Source organism: Wallemia mellicola (genome assembly GCF_000263375.1).
Source record: "Wallemia mellicola CBS 633.66 unplaced genomic scaffold WALSEscaffold_12, whole genome shotgun sequence".
NCBI classification, from domain to species: Eukaryota; Fungi; Basidiomycota; class Wallemiomycetes; order Wallemiales; family Wallemiaceae; genus Wallemia; species Wallemia mellicola.
The window spans coordinates 166,280-190,909 of NW_006531969.1; the positions used below are offsets into that span (position 1 = coordinate 166,280).

General features: G+C 40.5%; 12 protein-coding genes and 2 non-coding genes across 14 annotated transcripts; 6 read left to right on the forward strand and 8 right to left on the reverse strand.

Moving 5' to 3' along the window:
• Position 1: 1 nt before the first annotated feature.
• WALSEDRAFT_46598 (hypothetical protein) lies at positions 2-2,206 on the reverse strand. The gene is made up of 2 exons (XM_006958767.1): positions 2,151-2,206; positions 2-2,100 (listed from the first exon to the last, which is right to left on the reverse strand). Exons 1-2 carry the CDS (start codon positions 2,192-2,194, stop codon positions 60-62), a joined length of 2,085 nt encoding a protein of 694 aa, XP_006958829.1. The 5' UTR covers positions 2,195-2,206; the 3' UTR covers positions 2-59.
• Positions 2,207-6,017: 3,811 nt separating this feature from the next.
• WALSEDRAFT_60607 (NDUFA12-domain-containing protein) lies at positions 6,018-6,655 on the reverse strand. The gene is made up of 4 exons (XM_006958768.1): positions 6,513-6,655; positions 6,415-6,467; positions 6,199-6,359; positions 6,018-6,148 (listed from the first exon to the last, which is right to left on the reverse strand). The coding sequence occupies exons 1-4, from the start codon at positions 6,632-6,634 to the stop codon at positions 6,038-6,040; spliced, it is 447 nt and encodes a 148-aa protein (XP_006958830.1). The 5' UTR covers positions 6,635-6,655; the 3' UTR covers positions 6,018-6,037.
• A 26-nt stretch (positions 6,656-6,681) lies between these two features.
• WALSEDRAFT_60608 (FAD dependent oxidoreductase) lies at positions 6,682-8,186 on the reverse strand. Its single transcript, XM_006958769.1, has 5 exons — positions 8,065-8,186; positions 7,939-8,016; positions 7,791-7,893; positions 7,557-7,747; positions 6,682-7,514 (listed from the first exon to the last, which is right to left on the reverse strand). Exons 1-5 carry the CDS (start codon positions 8,151-8,153, stop codon positions 6,713-6,715), a joined length of 1,263 nt encoding a protein of 420 aa, XP_006958831.1. The 5' UTR covers positions 8,154-8,186; the 3' UTR covers positions 6,682-6,712.
• A 20-nt stretch (positions 8,187-8,206) lies between these two features.
• On the reverse strand, positions 8,207-8,802 carry WALSEDRAFT_46610 (hypothetical protein). The gene is made up of 5 exons (XM_006958770.1): positions 8,762-8,802; positions 8,518-8,710; positions 8,437-8,464; positions 8,372-8,387; positions 8,207-8,320 (listed from the first exon to the last, which is right to left on the reverse strand). The coding sequence occupies exons 1-5, from the start codon at positions 8,795-8,797 to the stop codon at positions 8,249-8,251; spliced, it is 345 nt and encodes a 114-aa protein (XP_006958832.1). The 5' UTR covers positions 8,798-8,802; the 3' UTR covers positions 8,207-8,248.
• A 202-nt stretch (positions 8,803-9,004) lies between these two features.
• Positions 9,005-9,929, forward strand: WALSEDRAFT_64745 (winged helix DNA-binding domain-containing protein; the record flags this gene model as incomplete). The annotated part of the gene is made up of 5 exons (XM_006958771.1): positions 9,005-9,165; positions 9,215-9,365; positions 9,415-9,453; positions 9,503-9,528; positions 9,584-9,929. 5 exons carry the CDS (start codon positions 9,005-9,007, stop codon positions 9,927-9,929), a joined length of 723 nt encoding a protein of 240 aa, XP_006958833.1.
• Positions 9,930-10,059: 130 nt separating this feature from the next.
• Positions 10,060-12,199, reverse strand: WALSEDRAFT_32881 (hypothetical protein). The gene is made up of 4 exons (XM_006958772.1): positions 11,444-12,199; positions 11,263-11,397; positions 11,150-11,217; positions 10,060-11,100 (listed from the first exon to the last, which is right to left on the reverse strand). The coding sequence occupies exons 1-4, from the start codon at positions 12,053-12,055 to the stop codon at positions 10,224-10,226; spliced, it is 1,692 nt and encodes a 563-aa protein (XP_006958834.1). The 5' UTR covers positions 12,056-12,199; the 3' UTR covers positions 10,060-10,223.
• A 43-nt stretch (positions 12,200-12,242) lies between these two features.
• On the reverse strand, positions 12,243-13,983 carry WALSEDRAFT_46613 (aldehyde dehydrogenase; the record flags this gene model as incomplete). Its single annotated transcript, XM_006958773.1, has 3 exons — positions 12,243-13,006; positions 13,059-13,838; positions 13,939-13,983. 3 exons carry the CDS (start codon positions 13,978-13,980, stop codon positions 12,287-12,289), a joined length of 1,542 nt encoding a protein of 513 aa, XP_006958835.1. The 3' UTR covers positions 12,243-12,286.
• Positions 13,984-15,280: 1,297 nt separating this feature from the next.
• Positions 15,281-15,354, reverse strand: WALSEDRAFT_t57. Its single transcript has one exon. It is a non-coding gene; the product is annotated as a tRNA-Asn (tRNA).
• Positions 15,355-17,201: 1,847 nt separating this feature from the next.
• Positions 17,202-18,159, forward strand: WALSEDRAFT_60609 (hypothetical protein). Its single transcript, XM_006958774.1, has one exon. It carries the CDS (start codon positions 17,601-17,603, stop codon positions 17,844-17,846), a length of 246 nt encoding a protein of 81 aa, XP_006958836.1. The 5' UTR covers positions 17,202-17,600; the 3' UTR covers positions 17,847-18,159.
• Positions 18,160-18,227: 68 nt separating this feature from the next.
• WALSEDRAFT_t55 lies at positions 18,228-18,301 on the forward strand. Its single transcript has one exon. It is a non-coding gene; the product is annotated as a tRNA-Asn (tRNA).
• Positions 18,302-19,339: 1,038 nt separating this feature from the next.
• On the forward strand, positions 19,340-20,322 carry WALSEDRAFT_60610 (20S proteasome subunit). The gene is made up of 3 exons (XM_006958775.1): positions 19,340-19,402; positions 19,508-19,576; positions 19,623-20,322. The coding sequence occupies exons 1-3, from the start codon at positions 19,357-19,359 to the stop codon at positions 20,276-20,278; spliced, it is 771 nt and encodes a 256-aa protein (XP_006958837.1). The 5' UTR covers positions 19,340-19,356; the 3' UTR covers positions 20,279-20,322.
• A 1-nt stretch (position 20,323) lies between these two features.
• On the forward strand, positions 20,324-22,900 carry WALSEDRAFT_69312 (hypothetical protein; the record flags this gene model as incomplete). The annotated part of the gene is made up of 2 exons (XM_006958776.1): positions 20,324-21,815; positions 21,864-22,900. 2 exons carry the CDS (start codon positions 20,324-20,326, stop codon positions 22,850-22,852), a joined length of 2,481 nt encoding a protein of 826 aa, XP_006958838.1. The 3' UTR covers positions 22,853-22,900.
• A 144-nt stretch (positions 22,901-23,044) lies between these two features.
• On the forward strand, positions 23,045-24,613 carry WALSEDRAFT_60611 (hypothetical protein). The gene is made up of 3 exons (XM_006958777.1): positions 23,045-23,312; positions 23,359-23,425; positions 23,472-24,613. Exons 1-3 carry the CDS (start codon positions 23,167-23,169, stop codon positions 23,952-23,954), a joined length of 696 nt encoding a protein of 231 aa, XP_006958839.1. The 5' UTR covers positions 23,045-23,166; the 3' UTR covers positions 23,955-24,613.
• WALSEDRAFT_57744 (hypothetical protein) lies at positions 23,472-24,628 on the reverse strand. Its single transcript, XM_006958778.1, has 2 exons — positions 24,515-24,628; positions 23,472-24,470 (listed from the first exon to the last, which is right to left on the reverse strand). Exons 1-2 carry the CDS (start codon positions 24,616-24,618, stop codon positions 23,984-23,986), a joined length of 591 nt encoding a protein of 196 aa, XP_006958840.1. The 5' UTR covers positions 24,619-24,628; the 3' UTR covers positions 23,472-23,983.
• Positions 24,629-24,630: the final 2 nt, after the last annotated feature.

A 24,630-nucleotide genomic window follows, 5' to 3' on the forward strand; every position in this document is an offset into this window, starting at 1 on the left:
CGAGAAATGTTGTGTATATGAAAAAAAGAAAACGAAAACTATAAATTCAAAAAATCAGCTTACTTGTTAATTGCCATATCTTGAACACCAGTTGAGACATCCGCCAATTCACCAGTTTCAGTCTTCTCAATAAGTTTTGTTATTTTACCAATGGCAACTGTTTTACCCTCATCTCTTAATGTGAATCTACCTAATTGTGGGTAATCATTGAATCTCTCAACACAAACTGGACCTGTAGATTCTAATAATGCAACGATCTTCTGACCCTTCTTAGCGAATTGTGGTGCTTTCTTTGATTTTCTACCTGTCTTCTTATCATAATAGTGTAATAATGCTGCAAGGTTTACTTCCTCTGCGAGTGTGTGACAGTGCATCATTGCACCATAACCAGCGCAAATAATGTTCTTGTGATCTAAAATAGCTAATTGAGCTTCAAATTGTCTAACTGTTTTAACTGGTTTTTTAGGATCAGTTAAGACGAAACCAACTTGAACGTTTTCATCATCGACACCTCTCAGCTTCAGTCTAACGTTATCACCACATAAAGCTATTGGAACTGGTTCGTCAACTTCATTTTCAATTGACATAACTTCAACTTGATCTCTATTTGGCATTAATGTTAACTTGTCATTAACCTTAAGGGTACCAGATTCAATCTTACCAACGACCATTGTACCCATATCCTTGTACTTTTCGGAGATTGGCATCATTAATGGTGCGCTGAAATTTCTATCAACCAATGGCATTGAATCTAAGAATGGAATTAAAGCTGGACCTTCAACCCAGTCAACCTTAGATTTGGAAACTGGCTCTTTAATGTTATCACCAGAGTATGCAGAAACTGGAATGTAAGTGACATCAGTTTTGAGGTTAAATCCAGAACCCTTTAAGAATGGGTTCAATTTTGTGACAATTTCATCAAATCTTGATTTGTCCCATTGTACAGTTGGTTCATCCATCTTGTTAACGACGACGATCATTTTTTGAACACCTGCGGTCTTTGCAAGAACGACGTGTTCTCTAGTTTGACCACCCTTTTCGAAACCAGTTTCAAATTCACCCTTTCTAGCAGAAATAACCAAAACTGCAACATCTGCTTGTGCAGCACCTGAAATCATTGATGGTACGTAACCTTTGTGTCCTGGTGCGTCAAGGATTGTGTATCTTCTTTGTTCGGTTTCGAAGAAAGCTCTACCAACTTCGACGGTTTTACCCTTTTCTCTTTCTTGTGGTGTAGAGTCTAATGCCCAAGATAAATACCAAGATTCTCTACCTGCTTCTTTAGCGTCCTTCTCGTACTTTTCGAGAGTACGTTTGTCAACCATACCAGTTAAATGTAAAAGCTGACCACCCATTGTTGATTTACCAGCGTCAACGTGACCACAGAAGACAACGTTAAGATGCTGTTTTGGTTGAACACCGTCTGCACCGAAAAGATCCTTAAGAGTTTCAGCATCTGCAGCAGCTCTTGATTCTTTGATGATTGTGTCTGTCTTTCCTTGAGCTGCTAATATAGCGGATTTTGAGACAGGAGTGCTAGTGCCTGAAGTGTCGTTTGATTTTGATGGTGCAGGTGAAGCTGATTTTGGTTGTGGAGTGGCAGCCTTTGGGGGCGCAGCAGCTGACGCAGGTGCAGCTTTTGGTGCTGGTGCGGCCTTTGGTGCTTCTTTTGGTGCTTCCTTGGTTGCTGCTGCTGGTTTTTCAGCTGGTTTTGGTTTAGCACCACCTAAACTGATAGACATAGACTTTGCAGGTGTGTCTGATTTACGCTCTAATAATTCCTTCGCTGATGGTTTGGCTGGTGCACCTCCGAGTGAAAGCGAAACTGGCTGGCTAGCACCGCCACCGCCGCTGCCAGACATCATTTCCATTTGCTCTTTAGCTGAGAGCCTCTGTGGTTGCTGTGGTTGCTCTGGCATTTGTGGCTGCATAGCTGGTGGTGCATATCCTGCATATCCTTGCTGAGGATTGTATGGTTGATCGTATGGGTATCCACCATAGCCACCCTGTTGAGCATATGGATATCCTTGAGTGTATTGTTGCTCCTGTTGTTGTTGTTGTTGAGCTTGAGGTGGTGTAGCCCAGGATGGGACGAAGCCACTAGAAAGATAGGTGAGATAAGCTTCAATTTACTAACAAAGTATGCCTACGATGCTGATGGATTAAAATTGAAAGATCTTGCGTTTGGGTTCATGACTGCACTCGTCAAGGAAGAATTCCCAAATTTGATATGACAAGATAATAGTGTATATAATAAATAAATGCAAATTTAATACAATATTCATATTCAACTTCATTCGCTTCTAACATCCTGACTAATTGAGAAGACGGTCTAATATCTAGGCTCCTTCTTTACCTTCTTATTCTCCTTTTCAGGACTCTGACTGATAGTTTTCCTTCTTTTTGACGATTTAAGGGGTGAATTTGACCGTGATTTTGTTACAGCGAGCTGTGAACTGGAATTGACGAATGATGGCGAAGTATTTGATGCTGTTAATGGCGACTTAACAGACATACTAGGGAATACGCAACCATTTAATGCATCGGGTGGTATATTAATTGACCAGCCTTTCGTTTCAACCAGTTGAACAAATTTGCACAGCTTGTCTGAGTTACTGATCGTTGTTGCTGACCCAACAACTATAAGCTTAGATCTCGCTCTAGTTAAAGAAACGTTTATTCTTCTCCAATCATTCAGGAGCTCTCCTATTTGGCCAGTCGTATTTGAACGACACAATGATACGATTATACAATCTTTATCTCTGCCTTGAGATTTATCAGCTGTTAGAAGTTCAACCTGATTGTATTTCTTAAGTCTCGTAGATAATTGTCGATTTTGCTGACGATAGAAGCTAATTACACCAATTTGATTTTCCAATACACCGTGATTTATCAATTGCTCGGTGATACTCGTGACCAACGCAGCTTCACCAAAATTCTCAATTAAATCACCATGTATAGTTTCCCTTGCTGGTATCTCATCAGTGTTGAGGAATGTTACACGATTACTGAATCTTATGTTAGTTTTTGTCTCATTTATGAAAAACAAAACCTACTCAGGATGAAGCACTCTCGTTAACCACGTTTCATCTTCGGATTTTTCAGACTTGATTGCATTCGGCAATTCAAGCTTTTGTTTAGCAACAGCATCATTACCACATATCAACTTGTGATCATAAACAAGCTGATTTGATAACAGCATTATATCCTCAGCCATTCTATATTGATGTGCTAAACTAACAACAGATTCAGGATGATGATCGCATAATCTCTTAAACAAGCTGACATCTAGACCGTTTTTCCTAGCATAATCATTCCGTACTAATGGAGGCAATTGATAATGATCACCGACTAGAATGAATTTTTCGGAGAACCTTATCGGTCCTAAGCAGACTGGTAGTGTTATTTGTGAAGCCTCGTCAACAATGCAGTAATCGAATTTCCTTTTTGTGAACAACGGGTGGTTCACACCTAAACAGGTCGTAGCAACTACTGGCGGATTCATGAAAAGACTGTCAAGATCGTCGATTGACTGGACTTTCTCGTCAGCAGTTAATGCAAACTTCAAAACGTCCGTATGGATTTTGCTTTTCTGACCTAATCTTAGAATATTGAAACTAGTATCTTCTAGCTTTCTAACAATGGTATCAACAGCTGAGTGGGTATAGCTAGCCAGCAGAACGCTTTTACCACGTTTAACGAGCTCGATGATTGCGGTTGCAATTGTGGTTGTCTTACCTGTACCAGGCATACCAAGTATGAGAGCATAGTCTTTGGTATTTATCACCCTATTTACTGCACTCTTCTGATCTTCATTTAGACCATTGTAAGCTTTTTCGTCGTTATCCGACATGATATCTTCGTTGTTATACTCTGGAGTTTCCAAATCCACAATCAGTTTCCTCGCGCGTTCGTTACTCTTGGTATAGAATAGACTAGCCAGTGAATCACGAACAGCTGCCATTCCAGAACCCAATTCATCCTTGTCGAGTCTGTAACAACCATGAGCTGGTGATCCATCAAGATCACTGCGACGTTCGAAGATAGCTCTATTAAACGGCGTATTCAACCCAATTGTTATATTCCTTTGATCCATAGACAAGACAAAACCTCTACCCATTGCGACAAGATCTGGTTCGATTGAAATCAAGATTGCATCTCCAACTACAATTTGAGTAGATGGAAGTGGTGAAAGATCACCCTTAGAGAAAACATAAACGAAATCAGTCTTGTACGTTGTTGTCGGTGCAATAACTACTTGGGAATCGGGTGCAGTTGACTGCCTGATTGACATGTTGCTAAAACACATCCCTTTCGCTTCACGCTCATGTCCGTCTAAAGTCCATACATGTTTTCTATATTTGTTTGCATCATCTTCTTCAATGCTAATAAGCTCTTCCCAAGCTCTGAAGAAATCCAATTGACGTGTGTTGAGATGACCGGTTTTTTCGTTGACTAATTGATGTATATCGCACTCCCTCTCATTTGGAGGTCCTTCAATTGCTTTTTTATAAAGCATACATGCGTCTACAACGAAGCAACGGGGACATCCATGCGTATTGTCAATTGTAGGTGGAAGGATGCTATCTTCGATATCTGGAACATCTTGGCTAATATCGTGGCCATTGAACTTTCTCAAAAACTTTGATGGCTCCTTACGTGTCATGTGATAGGCAAGAGTATTTCTTTTCAAGATTAAACTTCTCAATTCGTTCCTTAGAGGTGTGACTCTCGTGATTGAGTTGTCGGTAGTATACCATAACAAACCAGAGGGTAAAGTGGAGTCATAACGTTCAGCAATCATCATACTATAAAGCATAGTCTGTGCACGGTGCTCAATACCTACAGTCGTTTTACCTGTTTTGATTTCAAGCGGCATGATAACATCATTTACCACTCCCTGTGACTTAAGATTTAATGATCCTTGTACAGTAGCGTCAACTTTGCCTTTAAGTCCATATTTTGGTGACCAGATGTCCTCTTCCATTGCACAAACTTTGTTGATGGCCAGTGTTGGCGGGTCGTTATACGAACGAGGATCGTAGATCTCGGCGTTAACTTTCGGCATATCTCCAAAGTAAGTATCACCAAAATTATATACTCTCACGAGCTTTTGGATACATTCTGCAAATGACGCATCAAAATCTAGGTCACTTTCCCAGAGATCAGCAAGATAGATTCTCAAAGTTGTTCCGAGATGCTTCTTCACGTTCTTCTCACTGAAGTCACCATCATCATTGAGACAATTCTGAACAACCTCGTGAATGATATTGCCATATACGAGTGCTTTGCTTTTTTGTTCACCAACTGTACGGATTCTTTCAGATATTAATGCTTTGCGGGAGCAAAAAGCTGTGTCTGCAACTTTAGTAACTGAGATTAAGATATCTGGATGAAGAATGATCAAATTGTTCATAGCAGTAACTCTAATGGTGCGGTCATTAGATATAGGTTCCTGACTGCTAGAGGTATTGATATCGAACTCTCCTGTCACGTGTATCTTGTCATCTTGTTTGGTTGTCAGTATGTGAGAGCGTTTGATGTATCGACGAACCTATTTTGACGGGACACTCAAGCCAGTCATCGGAAAGAATGACCATGAGTAAGTCGTCTGACTTTGTACGTTTACATTTCAACCGCTGTATGTTCTTTGAGATAGATTCGAAAAAATACGGGAGACCCACCTTCTCGTACTTGTTATCAAAGTAACCATCATTAATCTCAATAACTCGTAGTCTTTCATAACCAGGGCGTGATCTACGCGTAATAAGACGTGTTGTTTTCGAATAATCTGCTTCCTCGTCGCTGAATTCCCAATTTTCTGCGTCATGTAACAAGTCAGCAATAGCAGCATCTGGTTTATCAACCTGCTGTGCAGCGTTATCAATATTATCCAGATCTTGCTGGTCAAATTCTAAATCTGAATAATTCGACGATTCTTTCCTTATCATTAGTTGTACATAGAAGTATCAAGTTAAGGTGCTGCACACTGGATTCAGAGAAAAAGAATTCTAAATCATTTTTATAGTCGTACAAATTATTGGCGCTGTGCCACCTTTGGTTGCCATGGATACAACTTTGGTGCTGTTGTGTTGTAGGTAGTGAACGCACCCCTAGTTCCAGTGAGATTTTCAACGTGTGTTTCAGCCTGTAGAGTAGTTTATTAGCACTTTATTCTATTCTATAGGCCAGACTCACTGGTCTCCAATGTTGGGTTTGGGCGGTGATCTTCTTTACAACTTCGTCCTCGTGTGGTGCGTTCAATCTTGTGTGGTGGAGCCAAGCGTGCCATTCAGAAGGCACCTGGGAGGCGTTCTCTAATGGTGCTTCCTGGGCGTAGCGAACCCAGCGTTGACGCCCTATAATTTCTATAAGCAAATGCGGCAAATAGGTAAGAATGGCTAGACGACGCACATGGAACTTCTGGCATTTCCTCCTCTAAATTCTCGTAGTATCTGTTACCAAACCTGTACAATATTAGAGTCTATAGTCCTACTAGCAAATCTACGCACTTATCCGTACCAGCGAGTCTACCAGCTTTGACGTCGACCCACTCGTTCAATTGGGCCCAACCGTCTCTCAATCCAACTCTGTACCAGTTACGCAAGTGTCTGTATAGTGACTGTCCTGACATCTTGGTTGTTCTGAACAAGATCCAATCATAATTCAGATAATAGATAATTCATAGATAATTCATAGAAAATACATAAAACTAGGCCCAATCATTTAAACTACTGTTTCCAGCCTCCGAGACTCTATTTCCTCTACCTGCGCCCCAAACATCATTCGTCAGTCGACGCTCAATTTCCTCAGCGATAGCCATGCAGGCAGTTAATCCTGGGCTTTCTATACCATAGCAGCTTATCATTCCAGGTGTATTCTCGGTGTCATGTACGATCTCAAAGTCTGAAAATTGGTTGCTCGACGGTTGATTTCTTTTAACCCTCAGGCCGGCTTGATCTGGTGAGAATCCATCTGGGTTTACGCCTGGAAGGTACTTCTGTACTGCTTCTATAACCTTTGGTAAGTTCTTCTCAGATGGTTTCAAGTGTTCTTTCCAATAGTCAATAGCATCTGATTCGGGAAGATGCTCTACGTCAGGTCCAAATTTGACGCTTCCGTCAAGGCTAAGTGTAAGGTGAGTACCTAATCCAGCCAAAGATGGTTCAGGACAAGGGTACAGCAAATGTGAGACATTTTCAACGCCCGGTCCCTTATATTGGAACCAGTTTCCTTTAGCATACCATATTTTGCGTTGCTCGTTTTCAGGTAAAACCATATTTAGCATAGTATGTGCATTTAATCCCGCACAATTGATAACACTTCTAGCCAATAACGCATCTGTCGTATCCGATCCCTCGGTTAGCATTTGTACGACATAACCGCGATCATCTCCTTCACCCTTCCTACTTACATTATCGATATTATACGGGTCTATTCTAACTACATTTGTACCATAGACGAGTTCAGATGACTCCGCATCAGTTATATCTTGTTCAAATGAATCCATTAAGCTATTCTAGTTAGAATGCTTTTATAATTACTAGATTACGCACCCATGTGAGTCTATGATACCCGTCTCTGGGCTGTATAGAGCTGCTGTGACTGATTTTGACAAGTCAGGTTCATAGTCGAGTGCTTGGTCGGCTGATATCAACTGTGTAGGTACACTGACTTCTGGTAGCTGGGTATGCGCATGTAATTTACGAAGGTATGCATACTGTGATGCTGATGTACCAATAACAAGCTGTATCATGTTAGCAAAGCCCTACGTCATTACCAACACACACTTTTCCTGTCTTTTTGTGGTCAATATTGTGTGTTTTACAGCGTTCATATAGGAGTTTACGTCCCCTAACACATAATTGAGTTTTAAGTGAATTCTGAGGGTAGCTGTACAGATATTAGCCTGACTACCGAAAGCAAAGATCATCATACTAGATACCAGCATGTATAACCTCAGAGTTACGCGAGCTCGTCTCCTCACCTGCTCTCTGATGTCTTTCTATTAAATATCTGAACCAGACGAATGAGATAAATCAGTTTAAACGGACACAGACGCACGTCGATCTAGTCGGAAATCTCTGCGATAACTTCTGAGCTACAGCGAGACCGACAACACCACCGCCAATAATGATATGGTCTACAGCCATTTCAGGCGGTTTGTAAGGAAATATCCTCTTCAGCATGATAGTAATAGTGTAAGGAAATAAAGGAGAGAAATTAATCAAAATCTACAATTAGTTCTTCATGAGATAACCTTGTCCGCTTTGAGAGTGTCAATGACTTGTTTCTTTTCTTCAGCTGAGAACATAGGTGGCTAATAGGGTGTTATATTGCGATCTTATTACGTATACTCTTCTGTACTCACTGGTGCATTACGTTCACTACACATCTAGTTAGCAACTACACTCTATTCAAAATCAACAAACTTACACTTTTGTACCACCTGGCATCAATACAGCTATCAAATGGTTAATATTTCTGTAAAATATCGCTAATAAATCTAATTCTTACGGATGTATGGATCTGGGTGCTTGCGGTATGCCAACTTTTGCTCGAATTGCTCGAGAACTTTAGCCAATTGACGTGGATTAGTTATATTTCTATTAGCTTCAAATTTGGCTCTAATTTCAATAGCGTAGTCTCTCCAGAGATCGCGACGAATGTACCAATCCAATCCTTGCTTCAAATAACGCTTATAGAGTGACTATGAGTAGTTTATTAGATAATACACTATAATACTACTAATATTCCCCACTTTGACGTATATCCTGTGGCTCGCTGAGAATGACATGATGGTCGTCGCTGCTAAGAAGTTTACAAGTCGTTTATTTAACGAATTTGTTGTAAATTAATGTGCGCATCCTATTAGAATATATATTTCACACAATTCATCCAATCAGAAGACAGCCTTTCGTCAGCCCAGAGGTTTCAGCCCAGGGCGGGAAAGAAGTCAGCGTAATAGTCGTGTAACAGTACGACGAAAGTACTATCAACTAGAATGAACCGCTTTCTCTCAAATTTGGCCTTTAATTCACCAAATCCATACGATAGCGCGATAAAGAAGGTACTGAGAACAGTAGAAGTATGTAACGACATCTACCAGGATCCTTATTCTCAAACCATGAGCCGCTCGGGAGAGTTCCTACCTCGTCTTTGGTGGTAGGTTATTAAAACTGAACGGAAAGACCATCGTCTCACACGCATTTAGCATGCTAAACGAACCTAGACTAGCATCAATAATAACCTGGTCTGCTGATAGTACAACTGTCTGTTTATTAGACAAAGATCTTTTCGAGAAGTTTGTCTTGCCCTATGTCTATAAAGCGAAAAAGTTGAGCAGCTTCTACAGACAGCTTAGAGTGGGTCTTCTTTTATATTTATAGCATTAAAGCTCAAATCATTTATCAGATTTATGGCTTCAAGCGTACAACTTCTGTAAAGGATGATGTGCGTCACAGACAAGACACTTTTACTTGCCTCAGTTGACGAATCACAGGCGGTAAATTTCAAGCATAGAGAGTTGTAAGTGTTTTCAAGTCATTCATTGCTTTATTTAACACAACTCATGTCACTAAAGCTCGCGTAACACGTCTATCAACGTGCTTTATAACATAGAACGACACGAATACTCTGAAAGAAACAAATGCAAAAACGAGATCACAGCAATATCTGCACATGCACCTTCAGAAGCTAACATATCCAGCGCACCTCCTCACCTTCCTTATATGACTGCTCCAAGCACAACAACTTTCATCAGCAAAGTCAGTATTGGAGGCTATGCAACATCATACCAAACACCACTAGCAGGAACAGCGCCAACAACATTACATGCGCCTGTACCAATTAGCCCAACTGAATATTCACCTATCCTTAATGAAGATTTTGAAGTATATGATGATGTTACCATACACAGAGAAATCTAGAGGTTACAATATTGGTTAAAGTATTAACGCGATAAAGACAATATAAATACCAGCAGCGGTCTTCTTGATACCATTACCCTATAGCTTCCAAATCTTGAATATAACACATTTCTATAATAATAAAAAAGCAGATATATAGCAAAATTATTTAACAATTTCCATTCTGAATTAAAAAGGTAATGAGCGAATAATTTAAGTCCTGAACCTAAAAACGTAGGGCATTTTGTGCCAAAAATTTCGTCCTAATGAGAAAAATTTAAAATTGTCTATCGTGTTTTAACTTATATAGCATATTTATTCGTGAGGGTTAGGGAAAGTTTCTTGAGATACTAACCTCTGGTGATTAGCAATCCTGCCATCATCATTTTGAGTAAGATCACGAAGGCCCGGGTAGCTGGCATCAGAATCTAATCTAGAATGTGGTTTCATAGTCTCGACATGATCTTGGGCTGCATCATGGAAAGTGTCATCGGAAGGTCTCTGCTTGGCATTCCCGCCTGCGCTTCGATCTCCAAGACTGGCGTAAGTTGGTGGTAATTCTGATTGTTGATGTGCGTTATATTCATTAGATAATGGCCCTCCATCAGTGTGTTGCATGATTTCATCTTGATTGGTTACTGCGTACTGTGGTTGCCTTGACTTAAGTCCTGCTGCACCTGCACCTGCACCTGCACCTACATTTGAACCAGATGCATTACTATCTATGCCACCGTAAGCAACATCTGATCCACCGGAGGTGTGAGAGTAGTGAGAGTTTGAAGAAGGCGGTGGAACTCTCCTTGCGAAAGCACCTCCTGCTGCACCAATACCCGCATTGTTCCTCATACCGTTCTCTGATAATGGGTTAAGACCAGCTTCCCTAAACTTTGAGTTCGCAGCGGTGTTGTTTGAAGTAACATTAGAGTATTGCGATGATTGACCCATTGCAGCAGCTGGTACAATGAATGGACCGCCTGAGTTGCTGTCGAATGATTCAAATGCAGAGTGATTGTGTGAGGTAGCTTCCTCAGCTTGGTCCCTAGACATTGGAAGGATTGGACCACCTGGACGCTGTGACATGTTTGATGATCCACCGTAGAATGGTGTTGGCTGATCAGAGGAACCAGCAGCACTCTCTTCGTTGCCTCTGTCTGGAGAAAATATTGCGTCGTCCATATTTGGTTCCAACTGCGTTTGTTAGTTCTTTTGAAATTCTGTTTTAAAGAAAGACACTGACCTGCTTTTTCTTGTGACGTCTGATGAAGAAAATGGCCAAAGCAAGCAAAGCTAGGGCGATCGCACCTCCAACCTATGGAATGTCAAAAACATTTTGTGTAATATAAGAAAAACTCACTGCACCACCAACTGCACCACCAATTGTCGCACCGTTGTCGCTTCCACCGTTATCATTTGATTCTCCTGGGACAGGCGACATGCTGACAGTTAAAGTACTGACAGAACCGTTTGAATCTGTGGTAGAGGAGAGGATCTAAAGTTGTTAGATAATGACATAATAATTGAAAACTGCTACTCACTGGTGTAGAAGAGGAAGCAGATGAATCGGTTGAGGAAGAAGAGGAAGAGGTCGATGATGAATCGGTGGAACTGGATGTGGTCGTGTCAGTGGAACTGGTCGATGAAGAAGTGGAGGTTTCTGACGTCGAGCTAGAGCTGGTACTGGTGCTAGAACTAGAGCTGGTACTAGAACTTGTGCTCGTCGGTGAGCTCGTATCGGATGTACGGGAACTCGATGTAGACGACGCACTAGAGCCCGTGCTCGTGTCAGATTGGGTGGGAGAGGAAGAACTGGAGACTGACGTTTCTGAGCTAGAAGTAGAGCTAGAGGAGCTACTAGAAGTGCTGCTAGATGTATCACTAGAGCTTGAACTTGAAGTGTTGGATGATGAGCTGCTGGTTGGACTGGATGAGCTGCTGGATGATGAACTGCTCGTTGGAGTGGAGGAGCTGCTGGACGATGAACTAGAGGATGAGCTGCTGGTTGGTGAGCTACTAGAACTGCTTGAATTGCTGCTAGTAGGGCTCGAAGATGCCGAGGAGCTCCCGGTGTTGCTGGATGATTCACTTGAGCTCATTGTTGGGCTTGAAGAAGCTGTGTTAGTATTTGAGCCCGTGGCTGTAGAGGACATCCTTCAGTTTCTATGCGCCTTTTATTCGATTCTGATGATGGACGTAGATCACGAAGGGCTGTGTAACGTATACGCGGACAGAAAATTTCAGACCGTCCCTACGGATAGCTCTAAATGGAGGGGTATCTTTTAAAGATACACGCCTTCCAGTTTGACAGGCACCCGGGATCTAGAACATTTTTTCCCACTCGTTCTAATCACATTTTGTGTACAATATAAATAACATTCATTTTAGTTTCTACCATACTTCTTTGCAATGAAAGCTACAATACCAATGAGTGCACCCAGTTTGACACCCTTCTTTGTTAATCTGCCCAAAGCATTGATAACCGATTCTTGACCGGGCTTCTCAAAGTCTATAGGCGCGCGAACAGCTTTACGTAAAAACGTCAGCTTACTTTCAGAGTATGGCGGGTATCTCTTAGTGAATAGGAACTCCAACCACGTCTTGCTTCTCAAAATAGATCTCTCATACGTAAACAAGTCGAAGGTACGCTTGTCGTGGTAACTACCGTGCCCTGATTCACCGACACCTCCAAATGGAAGCTCAGTCACGCTTACTTGCATAATGGCCTCATTCTGTACCGCCGAACCCGAGAGTGTTCCTGAGAAGACCTTTTCGCGGACCTGGTCACTTTCAGTGTAAACATAAAGCGCAAGTGGATGATCACGGTTCCTTATGAACTCGACCGCCGCATCTAATGATGGTACGGTAACTATAGGCAAGATTGGACCGAAGAGTTCACCCTCCATTAAAACGTCATCAGCCTTGACATTTTTGACGATCGTCAGAGCGATGAAATTATCTGATGCGTCCTTGTCGCCTCCAATTACGATATCACCCTTCGTCTTGTCAAGAAGTCCTGTCAGACGACCAAAGTGACGACTGTTGATGATACGACCAAATGAATCTGAGTTGCGGATACCTTCTGGATAGAATTGTTTGTAGACCTGAATTAACATTAGCTTCGTATTTCTTCCAATTATGTTATATTTGGCCTACCTTTTCAAATGCAGTAATCAACTTGTCTTGCATTTCAGGCGTACAGAGAACGTAATCAGGTGAAACACAAGTTTGTCCAGCATTTGTATGCTTGCCCCATAATAAACGCTTAGCGATAACGTCCAAGTTAGCATCGTCTGCAACGACGGCTGGAGACTTGCCACCGAGTTCTAGTGTGGTTGGTGTGAGATGTTCAGCAGCTGCGTGCTGTACAATTCTACCGACTGTACCGTTACCAGTGTAGAGGATATGGCCAAATTTCTGTTTCAAGACTGCAGTGGTCTCAGGCACAGCGCCATTGACGACACGAACAACTTTTGGATCAAGGTAAGTGTGAATAAGCGAGGAAATGGTTGCTGAGAAGTTTTCTGACAATTCTGATGTCTTGATCATTACAGGCGAACCACTAGCAATAGCACCAACCAATGGCTCAATAGTGAGTACTAATGGGTAGTTCCAAGGTGATATAATCAATGCTATACCTTTCGGCTCGCGTCTGACCTGTGGACCGAGGAAGCTGGCAGGGAATTTGGCTGAAACACTGTGAGGTGCTGCCCATCCTCGAACTTTGTGTACAGCATTTATAGCGCTATTAATACAACTAAATATCTCAGTGACATATGCTTCTTGTCTACGCTTGCCGAGATCTGCTTCAAGCGCTGACTGTATTAAGTCAGAGTTTTCATGAAGCATATACGTCAAATTCTTCAAAGTCTCTACGCGTTTTTCAATGTTAACTGAATAGCCCTCTCTGAATGATCTTTCGAGATCATCGTGAATCTGTAGAAGAGTTAGAAAATGCTTCAACCTCCACCGAACACATTCAGTCGCCACGAAACAGGGTCGCATGGGAATGGGCTCTGCGAAAAGCAAAACCTACCCTAATTATCTCTGGAATAGGTGTGTATTCTAATTTTGTCATGACCGTTATAGTAGAAGATAATAATTTGGCGGAGCTTTTCAATACGTCATTCACCGTCTCGGCAAACCAAAGTTTCATGGCGGACATTAATTTATTTGTAAAACAATCCTGCGCTCTCGTATGTGCGAGACGTACCTCTAGATGATATTTTTAAAGTTCTCCCGAAACATACAAGACATTAATATAAAAACAAAATGTGACAGGCAACTCCTAATTCACGCTCGGCAATTTTGACATGTTCTGATCGAAAGTGAAATTTTCGCAATATAATAATTGCTGTGTCACGGATTCACCGGAATGTAGTACCTTTGAATTCATTCCAAAGCTACATATAATTACAATTCTGCAGACCAAATACGCTTAGACGATCGCTCAGCAGGACACAAGAGAGGTGTACAATAATGATACATAGTAGATTAAAAATGCTTATTTAGTTTTCGCCCTACTTCTTTTTGCACCTCTTGTCACTGGCGCTTAGTAGCTTCGCCTATATTCTTGGGTACCTCTTTATCCTTTTTGGTGGTTCTTCACTTTCATTCCAGCTACCCTGATAACTCCAACAGATCTCACCTTGACCTCGTCTTTCTTAATGTTCTTGTTAATGTATTTTCCGTCAAGCCTAACGTCTTCTATGTGCTTCTTTTTATGGTCTTTACTGTACTTTTTGATTTTCGTAACCTTTCCGTTCAATTTCTTCACTCGTTCACCATATTCCTTTGCTTCATCACTGTCTTTCTTTTTCTCGTTCCCGCCATTACGGGAGGTGCTTTATTTGGATGGTGAATGTCGTTTTCTTTCTTAATTCCAACATACTCCTTTGCATTTCTAAGACATGCTTCGAGCATCTTCTCATGCTTCGCGATGTCTTCTCGGTGGGATATACTGTCGCCTTCGCACGGAGGAATTGATATAATATTATAATTGTGTGGACTTTAGCAAGTGTAAAAGTGTGCAAGTTATACAGATTCATATTGTAATCTACCACGGAGGATGCGACCGACGTTCGATTATGGCATTCAAGCAGCGACTGAAACAATGAAGACGACGACAATCAATCTTACTTTAGAGAGATCGAGATACATTTCTATAAATTGTAGAGGACTAAAATGGTACAACTACTCTTCTTTATATCTTAATTGGCTGTTGCTTTCCTCATTTAACTGACATAGAGCAGTCATTGGTTATAGGAGCGATCTTGGAAAATTATCCACATTCACTAAATTTTCAATTTATCGCAGTTTGGTTGCGCTTATTATCAGAGGTAACTTGGCTAATAAGAAAAAATATGAACAAAAAGAAACTCTCCGAGGTGGGCTCGAACCACCAACCTCTCGATTAACAGTCGAACGCGCTAGCCAATTGCGCCATCGGAGATCTGAACTGCACAAAATTATCGTTAAATATAAAGTTCATCCAGCTATAACGTCATTTATTTATGATAAAAAATTTGCATCTTCTATTATGAAATATTTATATGAGTATATTCTTTGATTAATAAATAGATCAGTACACTGAGAATAATTATCTACGACAGACAATAAATGCTTGCAGTCCAAAAGAGATAGAGTCAACGAGTTACTTGCGGGGCAGATTATCTTGTGGAATTAGGAAAAAAAGTGTCTGAGCTATATAAGCTTGGCTTATTCGTTTCTTCAAATATAATGAATACGATAATCTATATCTCTTCAGTATACATCCCTTCCCTTACCGCTAGAATCTCATTGTAAACGCAATACTTAAAGGTACATTTGCCATGAACCAATCCAATTGATTCCTTAGATCAGAAGTCGCTGCTCTTTCGATGTCTTCCTTTGGATGATATTCCCAATTTGACGCTTTAGCACATACTTGTCTTTTTAGTATCCTGTCATTATGGCCAATAAAGCATCGACTCTATACCGTTTTGAGGTAACATATCATATTTGACCCTGAGCCACTATGGTACTATCTATTTTTGATGACAACATCACATTTGATAAACTCGTTGAGGCCATACTTGTAAAAGATATAATTCGTGTGTTTATGCAAAAAACTCCCTTTTCTGATTTACTGTCTCCATTAAATTAAGGCGGACACATGTGGCTGTAATTGAATGGCCTAGTCTCGTGGAGAACATCTTCATTTATCTCGATAGAGTCAAAGCGTACTTTAGATATTAGATATGGCGAGTCTGAGGATGTGATATAATATACAAGGCACGTTTAATATAGAAGGTTTCGTCTCTTATGTGATGACGCTATGATCATAAAAATGTTTCATGAAGCCTGTTGGACAGGTTTACGTCGCTTAAAGTCTCTACGATAACATTAGTTGTTCGCATATGATTCCATAACTAAGAGTATGAAAGGAAAAAAGACACAAATAATGGATTTAGGTCCGTACTATCAATTTTAAGTTTCAATAAAAGTTAAGAACGATTATAGATTATGATGCAAACATTCTGATAAATAATGCAGAGTTCTATACCCCAAAGTAAAGAATTGCTTAAGATAAATGGTAACCACATCAATGAACTTACGAAAACGACGTATACTTGATGGTAAGGACGGCCATGCAATGTTAAGACGCATCACACAGCCATAGTCTACATTAAATACACCAAAATTTACCCAAACATCGCACTAATTGTTCAAGAGGCATTTCATGTGTAATTGCAGAAGAGACCTCACCTATGTGAAACATCTCAACAAGTCGGAGTACTCACAACCAGCTGACCGCTTGGTAGAAATAATACACTGGGCACAAGTAAGCACAAGTCAAAAACCAGAATGATACAATAAACTAGGTTGATATTGAAGTCTTCGATGCCCTAAGGTCCCCTCAATAGTAACCGCGGCGAGGTTACTCGTGAAATACAATCCAGAACTAGAATACAAACAGGTCATAATAGAACATTCTATGGCATCTAGAGTAAAACCGCTGTCGTACATATGGTTTCATGTAAAAATGGAAAACTAATTTTCAAATTCTATGTAAACAATTGATAAGCTTTCCAACTAAAGAATAAAAATACGAGATAGAAAGGATTTTTCTATAAATCTTTTTAGATAGGGTACATCAGTAGGAGTCCTTTGATAGGTACTATTATATTACAGTTCTAAAATAATCTCCAAAAATCATTTCTTTAAAAAATTATGAAGACCCATATTATGAATGCACTATGTATGTCTTAAATGTCTACAATCCTATTACAAGTGGTGTTTGGACTATCCCTCTCTGGAGCTCACCGTACTCTATCGATGAAAGTAAACAGAAAGGCCTTAGAAAATAGAGGAGAAGATGGTAGTGAGGAAATGATTCCTGTTTGGTCCTCAACAGATCACGTAACACAAAGGTGCATGGGGAGAGCTCTTTCTGGTGTCGGAGCTACTCTTGCTCTTCTCCTAGTAAAGGTATAACCGAAGTAGCTCATAGGAGTGCTACTTGGATCGTTCAAAAGCTGTATTTGGTTATGACAGAGTTATGGAACCTACAGAAGTGGGGACAATACCATGATTGTGTATGAGAATGGTAGAGAAGTGAAAATGTACGACGTTAGATATGACAGATCTGAATGCAGCTCTACAAGCCGATTTATTTAGTAAGGTTTTTGTTACAATTAGCATTTACTACGAAGATACATGATGGAGGTGGCGGGTAGTGTTGCCAATCTCACAATGTCGTTTGCTGCTTCAAATCAACTTTATTATAATAAGCATCAACATATAATGGAGATTCACATTAGTTACATTAGTTACTTCAACCAAGCGGGTACTACTCATGTTGAGCTCGATCAACTACGTATGGCTGAAATAGTAACTAATACGCTTGCATATATCACTTCTAATCTTGCTTCGTCTACTGAATGTAGGACAAAACAATGGTAGTAAATGTAATAGGTATATCGCTGAGAAGAAGAGGTCTCCGATGACTGCTAGGAGATGGACACAAGACCGTCGAGCTCGTACAGCTAAATTCAAACATGCAAAATTATAATTGAAAACAATGGAACGCTTCACTTGCACCTCTCTAATACCGAACTGTTCAAGAAAGGGGGCATGTAAGATTCAGGAGTAACATTCTTATCCATCCTCATCAATCAACCGTTTCATTTTTTATATAATTCTGAAAACTATAATGTGGATTTGTAAGATTGCGTAGTTACTTCTGCATATAATTGATGTATACCATGAAAATTTTTCTGCAACTTTTGGACGAGAGTCTGGACAAGCCAGAATATATATTGGTAGACGCAAAGTTTGCGTAGATCTCCGATGGCGCAATTGGCTAGCGCGTTCGACTGTTAATCGAGAGGTTGGTGGTTCGAGCCCACCTCGGAGAGTTTCTTTTTCCTCAGTTATTTGGGACATGTTTTTGTCCCAGTAGAATTCAACTTGTATTATAAATTCATGAGTGAAGTATTTCACTGATTGATTTTTAACGGACGAGCTGCTTGCACCATCAGGTCAACTCTTAGTAAGTGAATATGACAAAGACTCCAGCATTTACGCTACTCATAAGCTGGAAACAAGCATGGCCTTGTTGGCCCAAGTACTTTTTACATGTATAATCCATATATCATTCGTATAATTATTTAGAATGGCCACTATAACTTCATTAAGCCACGCTAATATCGCAATCATAGGAAATTTGGTCTTAAAGCAAATCATGAAGATTCTGCTGCTCGGCATCTGAAATATTTCAGTGACCAATTAGACCCATGAACAAGTGCTACTGGAAATGCTAAACATTGTGTTTCGAAATCATTAGAAGAATCTATGTTTAAGAACATATGAAGAGATACATAATCTAGTTGATGAGGAAAAGACTATAGGAAAGTCATTCAGACGAATTATTCGAATGAATCCACACCATGAACGTGTCGCTAATAAAATAGGTGTACTTGTTCCATGACAAAAGTGTTATTGCATCGCATTGCAAGTAAAAAGTAATATTATTCAAGGTCCATGGTTCTCCAGCTAAGAAGCATCATCTCGGCAATATTACTGCCAACGAAACATTCAAAAAGAAACAATACGACAATTGTTATTACTATGGCGGCTTAAGTATTTGCAAAGATGTCTCATTTCTATAAAAAAAAGTCAAGTAACTCTGATAGACAGATTGAGAAAGCAAAAGCAATCACCATCGTACTCTTGGAGGGGCTTTCAGAAGTTAGGTAGCTTAACACACAAGCAGCATTAGATGTACTATGATAGGCTCAAGATGAAACCTGAGCTTTTTGTATTGCTAAAGTCAAACCACGAAAGAATTAAGCAATTTGAATATTCCTTGAGTCTTATTTAAATCAGCAAACCTAAAATGTGTTTTATTGTTCTCCAGGCTTGGTGCTTTATCAGGCCGCGTCACTCATCTCCTTGATTAGCTACATTCATCATGAGTGATTCCTATAGTTTCTCACTTACGACATTCTCTCCATCAGGTTAGTTTGTATATTATTACGGCTGTCATCTTCCATTTGAAGCTCTACACATCTTCATTTCTTGATGACAGCAGTATTAGTAGATGATACTAACAATTTCTATAGGACAACTCAAGCAGGTTGATCATGCCTTAGCTGCTGTAGCTCAAGGTACTACTAGTTTGGGAGTAAAGGGTGAGAATACCAGTTTATACTCTTTACAATAACTCATCCTGTACAGCTTCAAATGGAGTAGTAATCGCAACAGAGAAGAAGCAACCAAGCCCATTAGTTGATGATAGTATGCTTGAGAAGGTAGCACTCATTTGTCCAACTATTGGCTGCGTTTACTCCGGAATGGGACCAGATTACCGTCAACTCGTAACTGCTGCAAGGAAATCCGCCCAAGCATACTGGAAAATGTACAATGAATACCCACCAACGCGAGTAATGGTATCAGAAATAGCAACTATTATGCAAGGTGCAACACAAAAGGGTGGTATGAGACCGTACGGTTGTTCACTTTTAGTAGCGGGATATGATAAGACGAGAGGTTCAACACTCTATCAAGTAGACCCATCGGGATCATATTGGGCATGGAAAGCATCTGCAATGGGAAAAAATATGGTAAACGCAAAGACATTCTTAGAGAAGAGATATAATGATGAAATATCACTTGAAGACGCAATTCACACTTCATTATTAACTTTAAAGGAAGGATTTGAAGGACAAATGACTGAGAAGACAGTTGATATTGGTATCATACAAATACCTAACGAGTGGGATACAAAGAATCCACCAGATGCATTAGCTGGTGACAAAGCAGGACACTTGCCTGGTATGCCTGTATTCAGAAAATTAACAGAAGAAGAAATAAAAGACCATTTGACGTTGTAAATAATTAAATATGCATTCTAAATATCTTGTTAGTTGTACATCATCATGAATAGTATACAGTCCCAGAAGAAGCTGCTGGATGGTATTAACAAAGGACAGAGCGATATAATAACCCTTATTGATGATGTACAAGACAGAAACTGGTTGAAATCCCTAGCATTAAGCGCCGTTAGTTACTCTATTGATATTCAGAAGACACTTATTGAAGGCGCTATCAAATATAATGAAGGAAATGTTGAACTGGTGGATAGAAAAACTAAACTAGAATTATACGATATACTCAGCATCTCTATCAACCCAGTACAAGAAGATGATGACGATGACGATCCTTGGAATAATGACGAAGAAGAGAAGGAACCTGGCGAACAGCAACAGGTGATAGAGCTGCCAAGGTTTCTTATTATGCCACCTGAGAGACTGGCTCTTGAATTCGCTGCAAAGGGCGAAATAAACAGACTAAACGTGCTACTCGATAAATACCCAGATACGACCAACAAATATCAATTTGCTATACTCGATGCAATACCAATCAGTGTACCACCAACGGCTTACTTGAATATATTACCTTCTGATGAGCAAGTCACTGATTGGTATATTAACAGAGCAACAAGGATGGACGCCGTTGGTAGGCAACTCGATAATGCTCTATCACTTATTCAACATGGAGCTGCGCGCGGTGTACTAGGACTAGATAAGATTGGTGAAGATCTTATCTTACTTTTAAGGATGGCAGAGTACAATCATGCTGTTGGATTAAAAGATCTTCAAAGTATGTCCTATGACGATTCCATTGAAGCTTATATGATCGGATCTACCCCTCAGGATTTTTCAACAAGGATAAAGAAAGCAATTCTACCATATTTGTATGTCCTTGAATCACAAAACGAAAGAGATACTGGAATAGTTGACAATGAGTTTCACGAACGTTTACTCACCGACATTCTTCTTAATGCAGGCGTTACAAATGTTCTCAGTATTTTGGAAGCCAGTAGACCTGATTTAAGTTTAAGTGAGAGAGTACTCAAGGACGACAAATATGTCGTAGCTTTAGCCCTAGCTGCTATTTACACAAACGATCGCTCTGATATATTGGATATAATTCAACGCGTATTCGAATGTATGCCAGCATGGGAGGGTGGATCTCCAACCAGACTTCGAAATGTCGTGGACTTAAAGAAAGGAAGTGCTTCAGCTATTGTGCAACATTTGAAGAATCTAGAAATAGCAGATTTAGGCTCACTCCTGGATCATTTGGATATACACATAGAATCATTAGAAATATTAGCGAGGTGGTCAATAAATATATCTCTCCTACAGCTAGAACTGTCAGATTACAATCAACAACTCAACTGGGCAAAGACATTGACACGAAGGAGTGTTGGTGTGTTAGGGGAGAATATTGAGAGCGGATCAGAATGGGAAGCCCTCTTAGATGACATGGTGAAGCTATCTGACAACGAGGATGGCCGAGCTCTTGGCTTGCTAGAGAATAATGTCGTCGTGAAGACTTTCTTCAGTGGATTGCTTAACTCTGGTAGTGAGTCTAGCGAACTTGATTGTATCAATCAATCTAACAAGCTTACAGAATTCGAGTTAGCGAAAGAGTTACTATCATCTTCAGACTCGGCACTCAGTTCATTGGATAAGAAGGTAGTGACAGATATTGTTTTGGAGACTTCGCAAGAGTTCTTCGATAATGCAACAGATGGGGATTTGAGTTACGGCTACATGAAATTGTCAAACGATGTTTTGGATGTGGATCAGGCGAAGTCGCAGACGATAACATCACATAAGGAATTTATCTGGGCAACCTCAAAATTATGCTCGTACAACCTGAAAAATATCGAAGGAATGCAAATTACACCACTGGAAGTCAGATTGGAAAGCAACAAAATGGTATTCATCGATAAATTACTCAATACTCGCAGAGATGGATACCAACATCCAGACAGAATAATATCGCTAGCTGTAGGACTGGATGATGCATTGAGATGCAATAGTAAAGGACAAGTAGACGTTTTGTCAAGAATTATAGATGCTGCTATAAGGTATCAAGATTATAAAGAAGCATACAGAATAACTCAAAGTGAGGACTTCCAGCAGAAGCTGACGTTAGCTCAAGATGAGGAGGATGCACGTTGGATCTCTTATTATAAACTTGGCATTGAGGAGAAATGGAAGTCACACAATGAGAGACTAAATTGTTTAGCTCAAGCCATGACACTGTGTCCAGATACCAAGATAGACATGATCTTAAGCGAATGGAAGAAGCTAGATAGTAACCTATCGACAATGACCGTCAACATACCCGAAAAGAAGAAAGAGAAGGACGCCAGTGACGCTTTAGCCAGTATACTTTCACCGATTACAGTTGAATCACAAACGCGTAATTTGTTATCTGGTGGATTGCGAGCTTTAAAGAGTGTTGGCAGCGTTGCGAGTGCGTCAACAATGTCAAATTCATCGTCACAGGTGCCCTCCTCTAGTGGACTAGCTCAGCAAAGATCGTTCAATCTAGGACTAGAGGAGAAGCTAACTAGAGGTGTCGGATGGCTGATAGGTGCAGATGAATAAAACGTAAATGAAAAAGATAATATGTATTTTTAACTTGTTCGATTAAGCTGCGATACTGAATTGAGAGTGAATGAGTGAGTATTGTATATATATAAGTGTTTTCCTTAGTAATTCTATACCCTCTCTTCTTGTTAAGTATCCGGCTACTGGCTGTCACTTCCTTAAACTGACCACTCATGTCATCGTTCATTAGACAACAATTATTAGCTAATAATATCACGAAATATACCAGAATAAGAAGCTTAAACTCAACACGTCGGCGACTGACAGAGAATGAGATTATTGCCTCTACGCAGCCGCCGCAACCGCCAGCGATGGCAACACCTTCCTTGGAATTCAATAGAGACATCGGCAAGACAGACAGAGTGTACCACCCATTCGATACTTACAAGTTCGTTACTACTTTACAAGGATACGGTTATTCTCGACGTATATCAGAGATAATAATGGTTGCGACTAGGTGAGTCTCCTTTATTACTAATAGTTTAGGTTGATAATCCTTTCAGAACGTTACTCGTACAGCACGCTTTAATAGCTAGAAGTTCGCTAATGACGAGGGAAGATATGGAGAATGTAGGTATATACGCAATATCTTGATAGATACTTACAACAGTAATAGTCAAGCTACCTTTTCAAAGCTGCTCTAACAGAGCTTCGCGTGGAATTGAGCATAAGAGGGCGTGCAGACGCCAGTGCTTTGAGGAGCCTGACCACAGCTCTCACACGCGAAGTCGACGGTTTAGAACAGAAAATGAAAGAAGATGTAGGAAGTCTCAAAGACGACATAGAATTAGATATGAACAATCGCAAAGATGAGACACAATCTGATGGCAAAGCCTTTGAAATAAACGTACAATCACTTAACAATAGGATAACAGTAGCGACAGGTGAATTGAGAACCGAAGTGGAGAGAGATAAATGGGATACGACTATTCGTGTAGTCGGTGTAATCTTCTTTGAGGCAGTCTGTATCGTCGCAGCTGTACTCCTCTCGGATCCTGAAGATGTAGCTAAACAAAAGCAAGTACAAACACGTTTACCAACTGCTGAAGAATTGGGTATTAGGCCGACTGATGATGATATACAAGAACGCGTTATATGAGGATAGTTTTGGCTTATTGTTACAATTTATCATGGTTTACGTCCCCGAGTACCCCTTGGCCGACCTCTCGATCGTCCCCTGCCACGTCCACGATGTACTTGTGGTTGCTCTTCTACCCGTTCATTTGGATCTGCTGTCGCGTAGACTGACGCCATTGATCCGAGTTGCATATCCGCCAGTTTGGAAGTGAGTTCGTCTTCCTCCTTTGTGGTGTCCTGTTTGTCTTTTTGTGCGATAATATCTGTATCAGCAGGTTGTTGGAGAATAGCATCATCTTTCTTCTCCGTCTTCTTCTCAGTCTTCTTCTCTGGTTTGTTCTCAGAAATAAGTGATTCTAATCCCTGAATGATGGTTTTTTTGTCTGTTTCTTGCTGCCCTGCTATAGTGTTCTTATCAAGTTGCCGAGGTGAGGATGGTAGTGACCCAGGACTTCTATAGCGACTTTGAGGTGGTTTATATCTTTGTATATCTTCTACAGGTTGAAATCCTGGTCTAACTTTTCTCTCCTTCCTCACACTTGAGTGTATCAGCTAGAAGTACACTCTAGTTGCTATACCCACCTCCCGTCAGCTCTCACACTTTGTGGAATAGCACGTTCACCATCTTCCCTATCGACGATCCCAGCAGCGCTCACTACTGGTGTTGATCGCGGTGTTGTCGTCATGGTTGCAGCAGT

Bases quoted from the DNA above. Each gene is read 5' to 3' on its own strand.
- WALSEDRAFT_46598 (XM_006958767.1), bottom strand. From the start codon at position 2,194: ATGAACCCAAACGCAAGATCTTTCAATTTTAATCCATCAGCATC. The intron at 2,101-2,150 runs GTAGGCATACTT...CTATCTTTCTAG, and splicing joins AATTTTAATCCATCAGCATC to TGGCTTCGTCCCATCCTGGG.
- WALSEDRAFT_60607 (XM_006958768.1), bottom strand. From the start codon at position 6,634: ATGTCAGGACAGTCACTATACAGACACTTGCGTAACTGGTACAGAGTT. The intron at 6,360-6,414 runs GTGCGTCGTCTA...TAGAAATTATAG, and splicing joins GGAAATGCCAGAAGTTCCAT to GGCGTCAACGCTGGGTTCGC. The intron at 6,149-6,198 runs GTGAGTCTGGCC...ACTACTCTACAG, and splicing joins AAACCCAACATTGGAGACCA to GCTGAAACACACGTTGAAAA.
- WALSEDRAFT_60608 (XM_006958769.1), bottom strand. From the start codon at position 8,153: ATGGCTGTAGACCATATCATTATTGGCGGTGGTGTTGTCGGTCTCGCT. The intron at 7,894-7,938 runs GTATGATGATCT...ATATCTGTACAG, and splicing joins GTTATACATGCTGGTATCTA to CTACCCTCAGAATTCACTTA. The intron at 7,515-7,556 runs GTGCGTAATCTA...TAACTAGAATAG, and splicing joins GGTATCATAGACTCACATGG to CTTAATGGATTCATTTGAAC.
- WALSEDRAFT_46610 (XM_006958770.1), bottom strand. From the start codon at position 8,797: ATGTCATTCTCAGCGAGCCACAGGATATACGTCAAA. The intron at 8,711-8,761 runs GTGGGGAATATT...AACTACTCATAG, and splicing joins GCCACAGGATATACGTCAAA to TCACTCTATAAGCGTTATTT. The intron at 8,465-8,517 runs GTAAGAATTAGA...ACCATTTGATAG, and splicing joins GCACCCAGATCCATACATCC to CTGTATTGATGCCAGGTGGT.
- WALSEDRAFT_32881 (XM_006958772.1), bottom strand. From the start codon at position 12,055: ATGTCCTCTACAGCCACGGGCTCAAATACTAACACAGCTTCTTCAAGC. The intron at 11,398-11,443 runs GTGAGTAGCAGT...TAACAACTTTAG, and splicing joins CTGCTTCCTCTTCTACACCA to ATCCTCTCCTCTACCACAGA. The intron at 11,101-11,149 runs GCAGGTCAGTGT...GAACTAACAAAC, and splicing joins ATCAGACGTCACAAGAAAAA to GCAGTTGGAACCAAATATGG.
- WALSEDRAFT_60609 (XM_006958774.1), top strand. From the start codon at position 17,601: ATGATGGAGGTGGCGGGTAGTGTTGCCAATCTCACAATGTCGTTTGCT.
- WALSEDRAFT_60610 (XM_006958775.1), top strand. From the start codon at position 19,357: ATGAGTGATTCCTATAGTTTCTCACTTACGACATTCTCTCCATCAG. The intron at 19,403-19,507 runs GTTAGTTTGTAT...CAATTTCTATAG, and splicing joins TACGACATTCTCTCCATCAG to GACAACTCAAGCAGGTTGAT. The intron at 19,577-19,622 runs GTGAGAATACCA...CATCCTGTACAG, and splicing joins TACTAGTTTGGGAGTAAAGG to CTTCAAATGGAGTAGTAATC.
- WALSEDRAFT_60611 (XM_006958777.1), top strand. From the start codon at position 23,167: ATGGCAACACCTTCCTTGGAATTCAATAGAGACATCGGCAAGACAGAC. The intron at 23,313-23,358 runs GTGAGTCTCCTT...TAATCCTTTCAG, and splicing joins ATAATAATGGTTGCGACTAG to AACGTTACTCGTACAGCACG. The intron at 23,426-23,471 runs GTAGGTATATAC...CAACAGTAATAG, and splicing joins CGAGGGAAGATATGGAGAAT to TCAAGCTACCTTTTCAAAGC.
- WALSEDRAFT_57744 (XM_006958778.1), bottom strand. From the start codon at position 24,618: ATGACGACAACACCGCGATCAACACCAGTAGTGAGCGCTGCTGGGATC. The intron at 24,471-24,514 runs GTGGGTATAGCA...GATACACTCAAG, and splicing joins AGTGTGAGAGCTGACGGGAG to TGTGAGGAAGGAGAGAAAAG.